The sequence below is a fragment of the Pleuronectes platessa genome, chromosome 1 (genome assembly GCF_947347685.1).
Source record: "Pleuronectes platessa chromosome 1, fPlePla1.1, whole genome shotgun sequence".
Taxonomy (NCBI): domain Eukaryota; kingdom Metazoa; phylum Chordata; class Actinopteri; order Pleuronectiformes; family Pleuronectidae; genus Pleuronectes; species Pleuronectes platessa.
The window spans coordinates 22,560,921-22,568,717 of record NC_070626.1 but is presented as its reverse complement, the minus strand read 5'-3'; the positions used below and the strand labels follow the sequence as shown (position 1 = coordinate 22,568,717).

Sequence of the window (7,797 nt, the reverse complement as noted above, 5' to 3'; positions counted from 1 at the left end):
TACATTTAAGCTATTTTATTTGTACTGACGATACTTTTCAATATTTTTTTTCAGTGTATACTATGTAAATATTATGTTACATTAAATACATTATGCAGAGACACTATTATTTATTGTTCATAATTTGTAAATTGTATATTTTGTATCTACACATTGGATTATCCACAATTATCATATAAATGTAGGCCTAGTTGGGTAAAAACAGCAGCATTCGCCTCACTTGTAGTTGATGTGAAGTTATGTGGAAATAATTAAGCAGATTGTTAATCTGTACTGAAGTGTTGTTTTTTATTAAAAACAAAACAAATCATGATATTTCAGTTTATCATCCTCTGTTTTATTTCGGTGAGAATTTGTGTAGAAAGTGCTAGTCTTGACTTCCGTGCCGGACCTTTTTGCGTCGAATCTGCTATCGGGGAAGTTCAAATGCGTCCATAGATCTCACTCGTAAAGAAACCATGGCAGCAACACAAGCCTCCAAAGAGCAGAAATACGACAGACAGCTGAGGTACGTTTGAAACCACACCGCAGCTCCCTTGAAGAACTGGTTTAATCCCCTGGTAAACTGGTGCAAATGGTTTTATTTCAGTGCTGAGAACACTGAGGCGGTGAAGCTAACAACAGTGTTAGCTAGCGTTAGCTTGTTCCGTGTGTGTCATTTAGATAGAAGACGTTTACGGCTAAAGGAGAGGGTTTCTCTGTTGCTCCCTTCGCTGTTCACTTGTCCATATTAAAGCCAGTGGTGGGCCTGATGTAATATTTACACGAGCACAGCGTGTGGGGGATAAACTGATGCTGCAACCGGACAGCTGATGCTATAGAGGCTGTCACAGCACCAGCTATGAGGCTGTGTGTGTGTGTTTACAGCGGCTGAGGGTGGGATTGTGTCACTAGATGGCAACACGTGTCCATGTTGTGATGTGTGCTGCTTCCAGGTTGTGGGGAGACCATGGTCAGGAGTCACTGGAGAACGCTCACGTCTGCCTCATCAACGCCACAGCAACTGGGACCGAGATCCTGAAGAACCTGGTGCTGCCAGGTATAAGCGATGTGCCTCCGTACTGGTGACAATGCTGCAGGAGCTACTGAAAGCATCTCCCTGTTGGATTCATTTATGTGTTTTTCAGGTATCGGCGCATTCACCATAGTCGATGGGCACACAGTGTCTGGAGAAGATGTTGGAAACAAGTGAGACAGCGATTGTTCCTGTGAAAGTTGAGAATAACATGTGTTGGTTTTGCTTGTGCGCTCATGAATCTTGTCATCTTCTCCTGCAGCTTTTTCCTGAGTAACAACAGCATTGGAAAGGTATTTTTTTAATGCTTTTAATCTGGTACTTTTTTGTTTTACACACAACTTCCTATTTCCTACACTTCTTCTTATAATAATTTTTCATATTCTTATTAGGAATAAACGTGTGATATTTGTATGGGTCCTGATCTAAGCTCTCATGTTGCAGAACCGAGCCCAGGCCGCCACTGAGCTGCTGCAAGAGCTGAACAGCGATGTCTCTGGGAACTTTGTCGAGGAGGTTGGTTTTGTTTAGCTCGTGTGTGTTGTCAACACAGGTTTACAAATATGTAGTAATGTTGTAACGATAACAATACGTCACACGAAAATGCCCGAAAACTGTTACTATTCTTCATACGCTAAAAGAGACCAGGCCATGTGCAGACTTATTACAAGTCTATAAGTCAAATGGGTACAGCCTGATCAATTTAAATATGTAAATGCAACAATCAGTTTATCGTTCCTCTATTTTCTGTTTCTCCTGCAGAGTCCAGACAAACTTCTTGACAACGATCCAGAGTTTTTCCACAGGTTTACCATAGTCATCGGTGTCCATTTGCCAGAAAGGTATGAGACATACACTTTGAAAACAAATATCTTAACTCTAAATGGATGAACTGTTGACCTTTTTTTTTTTTATTTAACCAATAAAATTTAAGCTATTTTTGTTTGAGGAAAATTTGTATTCACATTCTGCAAGTGCAAGAGCTTTAATCTGCGTTTTCATTTAAGGGGGTTGTTGGTTCCAATCCAGCCAAAGATTACAAAACATTTTGTGCAGAACGTGTTTTAACTTGATTTGTTATCGTTTATTTTCTGTCGAACTAAACTATCAAATTATCTCAATAACTCAACAGCACGTGTTTGAGGCTAGGCTCAGTTCTGTGGAGCGCCTCGGTACCTTTCCTCGTCTGTAGAACATACGGCCTCATCGGCTACATGAGACTAGCAGTGCAGGAGCATACAGGTTAGTTCTGATACTATAAAATATTGACTAAAGTTTATTTTGTTAACTTTTAATTGGTATTATATTTTTACATATATAAGGCTTTCAGTGAACCCACCAACAATGTTGCTCTGTGATATTTACATGGTATATGGATATTTCATTGTGGCTTGTTTCTTATTCATGTTTTTTTAACTGTTTTTAATGTAAAATAATAAATATTCTACATTATATTTGACTGTCTCTCTTCAGTGATTGAATCTCACCCAGACAATGCCTTGGAGGACCTGAGGTTAGATCAGCCTTTTAGTGAATTGAAGAAACACATTCAGTCCTATGACCTTGACAAAATGGACAAGAAGGTATCTATTTTGGTTTCAGCACATTAGCAAGTTTGAATCAGTTTAATCCTGTAAAGATTTACACAAAGTGATAATGTCTAAATCTTCATTTATTCTGTAGGATCACAGTCACACACCTTGGGTCATCATTGTTGCGAAATATCTGGAGAAATGGCTCAGTGAGGTACAGTACATTTGTCTGTTTATTATTTGTCTGATAAAGATAACGTCACTCAATGTTTATTCATGTGGTTTGTTAATGTTGCTGAACAATAAATGTCCTCTTCCTCTGTCCTTGTAGCACAACTGCCAGCCACCAAAAAATTACAAGGAGAAAGAGGCATTCAGACAAATCATTCGGGAAGGTACCGGTGGACCTCTAGATTGCAGTTCAGTCAGTGACTTGTCTGTGCAACTCAACACTGTCTGTGATTGATTATTATTGTGTGTCTCTTCAGGGCTCCTGAAGAATGAGAACGGTTTCCCAGAGGATGAAGAAAACTTCGAGGAAGCTATAAAAAATGTCAATACGGCTTTAAATCCAACCAAGGTGCCAGACCTCAAATACTCATTTTGGTTTTCAAGAGATATCTGTCCCATGCAAAATATCTAATCTTATAAACGCTCACACAGTCCGTTATCTTTAGATGCAAAGTTCATTGTTAGAATGTTCATGTTACTTCTCCTTTTTCTGCAGATTCATAGTGCTCTTGAAGACCTCTTCAACAGTGAGCAGTGTAACAACATCACCTCACAGGTTCGGACTTTTTCATAAAAACTAATTTATCAAAACTGCATCTGTCCCTGTCTTTCGGAGGTGCTTTGGGACACGCATGGCCACGTTCTTTTAGCTTTGTGAACACTAGGGATTCCTGGGTCTCATTACTCTGACCTGCTGCAGGTCAATATTCCTAAAGATTCTCTGTGTTTCCCATACACTTTCAGCATCGGTGGCCACATATTGATTTTTCATATCGATTTTTTCCTATTTTAAATGGGTAGAGTTTGATTTCATTGTGGAACTGTTCACAGCACATTGATTTGCTCAGCCCCCCCCCCCCCCCCCCCCCCCCCCGCCTGGCTCTCCCTGTGTTTCTCTCTGTTCCTCTCCCACTCACACAAATACACATCGACAGTGGACTCCTCTGCCGTAGCCTGACTGGCCAAAAACAACTGCAGATTTGGTTTCTGCAAACAGCAATCATGTATGCGTTTATTTGGAGATTTGTTCTGATGTTCCGTGTGAACTGAGAGATTTGAGTCTGACTTAGGGCTACAGTTATATCCCACTTTCATATAGGAAGTAATTTGGATTGTTGCTTACTGTGCTGCGTGTCTGTGCTGCAGACTCCGACCTTCTGGGTGATGCTGCGAGCGGTCAAGGAGTTTGTTCACAGCGAAGGCAACGGAAGCCTCCCTGTGAGAGGAACCATTCCAGACATGATCGCAGATTCTCAGAAGTTTATCAACCTTCAAAATGTGTAAGTGTGGAATATGGGACTGTTTGTTGTTTAGAATTTGTCGAGAGGAACTTCCATGAAATGTGTTCCTGTCAAACAGTAGTTGCTCTTTACTGTATGACGACATGATATTGATATTCACTTCAAATATTCCACAAACATTCCATTGGATCCAAAGATTCTCTGAGTAAGGGTTTCAGTGATCAACAGTCATGGTCACTGTTATCACTCAAAACCAATTTTTACCATAAATGAAGAATGAATGCAGTACTTATGGCAACATTTCACACAAATGGTCTTATTATTACAAAATGAGTCATGACATTTTATATCCCAAAGTCAACTTTACTGTGACATCATCATTTTTCCACGAAAACTCTTTTCCTACCATAACCTCACATCATAACTGAGGAGGACAAAGGGGTTTTGTGACCATGTTTCCTGAAGCTCAACTGGTTGTCTGAGGCAAAGAGATAATTTTAGGTTTCTGTTTAATTTCAGTTACAGGGAAAAGGCCCTGCAGGATGCAGCTGCTGTTTCGAAGCACGTAGAGCGTCTGTTGCAGTCCGTTGCAAAGGTACGTTATAAAAACTTTGTACTCACTAAATAAGAGTGTTAGGGTCAAACCTGTGCTCAAGAGTTTCCAGTGGCCCCAAAATAAATGTTTGCTAAATCAGATGAATTAGCTGAGACTTGGAAATTCTCGATGGAACAGGTCCCAGCATGCACTCTGACACAGAGATTCCCTTTCCTTTCCCCCAGCCACCAGAGAGCATCTGTGAAAAGGACATCAAGCTACTCTGTAAGTAAACTTTCCTATGAACAACAATCCTTACATCACATTTTATATTCACTTATATTTTGCTTTCCCCTCGAATTTGATTAAAGCCAAACACTGTCCATACCACAGTGTTTTTTGTTTTGTTTTAATGTTTATTTTATATTGAGATGTGGAATTTGAGTTTTCCTTTTGTTGCAGTTCTGTATAAGAACATTCTCAAATAAGAACCGTCACGGCTAGAAATTGATTTAAACATCTTTTACTTGAAATAACACATCCTTTAGTTACACTGCCTGATCTGATATATTCTTGGTAATTATTATATCATCCATGTAAACATAACCACCGAGGTTCAATTTAGATATATACATTACTCTACATGTATGTAAATATATAGGTATAATGTGTAAATTGGAACAGTCTCATGCTGTTCATTCATCAGTTACAAATTTTTGCCGTCATGAAGTAGTGCTGCCTTTTCCAAAGTCACAAGTTTTTTATTTCTCTATTGCTGTTCAGATTTGTGATGTTGTCTCTGCTGCTCCTGGACTGAACATAACTCTGACTAGTGTAGATGCAGGAATCACATAATCTAATCTGTGGCTCATTCAATTATTCCTAACTGTAGTCATCTGTGTGGACATCTAGGTAAGAATGCCTCCTTTCTGCGGGTGGTGCGCTGCAGATCTCTGGCTGAAGAATATAGTGTGGAGTCCGTGAACAAAGATGAAATCAGTGAGTTGGAGGTTCATTTTCTTTCTGTGTCGTCTGTTGTCGTTTGTTATGTTTGAGCTAACTCTAATAGTAGTTGGCAATATATATGTTCACCTAACAAGCAGAATGTCTTTTTGTGTCTCTCAGCCTCCAGCATGGACAGTCCAGACAGCGAGATGGTCTTCTACCTCATGCTTCGGGCTGTTGATCGATTCTATCAGCAGCACTCCCGCTACCCAGGTCCAGACACACTTCATACATCATTTTCTTTCAAGAATTGAACCAAACTCAAAACACTTCTATGGAACCAAGTAATATTCACGCAATCTAGTTTTCTGCGTTGTTGTTTTTGCAAGTTGCAGATTTAGTTTTGTTATTAACAGGACAGACTTGTTAGTCATTGACAGACTTTGCATTCAACGTTTTTATCACTTGTTGGGTCTTTGAATTAGATTTGATGAGCTGCCTGCTACAATACTGCACACTTCATAGTATGATTTTTAAGCATCATCAGAATCAGAATCAGAATCAGAAGTATTTTATTGCCAAGTAGGTTTACACCTACAAGGAATTTGCTCTGGTAATTGGTGCTTACAATTAACATAGAAACATAAAAACGCAATAAATACAACATACATAGGAAAGCAATGAAAAATAGAAAACCAGTATATATTTACTCACTGTTTACTTCTTATTTACTCACTTTTTTCCAATATCTATACAAAGTAACATTTATTTCGACATAAACATTTCTGAATAAAAATATATAAAAGATAAAAGATGTAAAAAGTGATATGCAAAATGCAAAACATGTTGATAATTCCTCCCTATGCTTCTGTATTTCGTCTCTTACCAGGAGTTTACAACTACCAAGTTGAGGATGACATCAGCAAACTGAAGCTGTGTGTAAACAGCCTTCTGCAGGAGTACAGCCTCAACGTCAATATCAAAGACGACTATATCCACGAGTTGTAAGTAATGATCACTGCTTAATTTAATATTTAGAGCGGTCGTTAAAAACTGTGCCAAATAATGATCCAATTCCTTTTTCTTTCATAATCTGCAGCTGTCGATATGGTGCAGCAGAGCCACACACAGTTGCAGCATTTTTGGGAGGTAATGCTTTATCACTCATTCTAATGCGCAGCATATCTATCCCAAACAGTGCTAATAAATCTGAAATGTCTCTTAACCTCTGTTAATATGTTTCCCTTCAGGATGTGCTGCTCAAGAGGCCATCAAGATCGTGAGCCACCAATTTGTGCCCTTTAGCAACACGTTCATTTACAACGCAATGTCACAGACCTCTGCCACCCTGAATTTGTAAAGAGTTTGCCCACAAATATATCGGAGAAAATAGGGTAGTATTGGAAAAAGCATTCCTTGAACCAGCTTGCTGTAACAAAATGGAAACTTGGGGTTTGATAGAAGAAAGAATTGCATTTTCCATCACTTTTGAATGGGGTTATGACACTAATGTGTGCACTTAAAGCTTAAGGTGATTCCCAGGGTTACCTGGACCTTTTAAGGCTAAATATTACGTTGATCATAAAACCTTGTCCTGTTGTTTGAAGTCTTTAAGGGGAGTACTGGTGTCAACAAACATTAAACAAAGCTGAAATCAAAATCTGTGTAGTATTTTCATTTGAGAAACTTGATTCAACTCAACGTGGCAGCACTTTGTGAACTTTAGTCGCCGCTCTCTCTTACTAATTTGTGTTTGGAACAAAGAGGTCAGATAATTTGGGTTACAACGAAAACTTTACACACTCATGGATATGATTCCCCTAAATGGGCTTGATTTCGTTGATCAAGATCCACCAACTATTCTTTGGGAAATCAGTGAAAATGTCGAAAAAACTTACAATGTTAAAGAAAGTGGAAAAAAAGAGACATTTGACCTTTTGCCCATCTGTTTATTTTAATAAACCAAAGGTGAGACATGTTTTTGAGGTTAAACGTCTGCTCTGCCTCCATTTGGGCTTTCCACTGTTTCCCCCACAGTCCAGATACAGTCTGGTAAAACCCACAGAGCAAATTGTTGACTTGTTCAGAAGTTGAAACAAGGATTACACAGTTATTAAGCAGAATAAATTTGAGCTGACAAACATGTGAGCTTCTTGATCGGCCTGTAATGTGACTCGCCCCCTGGCAGGACTCACCCGCAAACCAGGTTTAGAGGAATCTTTACTGGGAGCTGATGACAGTATTTTATCCAACACAAGAGGGCACCCTTCCATGTTTCGCCCTCCATAGGTGAACACA

The 7,797-nt window shown here is 39.2% G+C and overlaps 1 protein-coding gene across 1 annotated transcript; it reads left to right on the top strand.

Moving 5' to 3' along the window:
- The first annotated feature begins 408 nt into the window (after positions 1-408).
- On the top strand, positions 409-7,159 carry nae1 (nedd8 activating enzyme E1 subunit 1). The gene is made up of 20 exons (XM_053414555.1): positions 409-508; positions 936-1,039; positions 1,128-1,188; positions 1,278-1,308; positions 1,460-1,531; positions 1,778-1,857; positions 2,148-2,257; positions 2,489-2,598; positions 2,699-2,761; positions 2,879-2,942; positions 3,036-3,127; positions 3,275-3,334; positions 3,925-4,058; positions 4,539-4,614; positions 4,800-4,839; positions 5,467-5,553; positions 5,680-5,772; positions 6,389-6,503; positions 6,599-6,648; positions 6,750-7,159. Exons 1-20 carry the CDS (start codon positions 459-461, stop codon positions 6,857-6,859), a joined length of 1,602 nt encoding a protein of 533 aa, XP_053270530.1. The 5' UTR covers positions 409-458; the 3' UTR covers positions 6,860-7,159.
- The last annotated feature ends 638 nt before the right edge of the window (positions 7,160-7,797 follow it).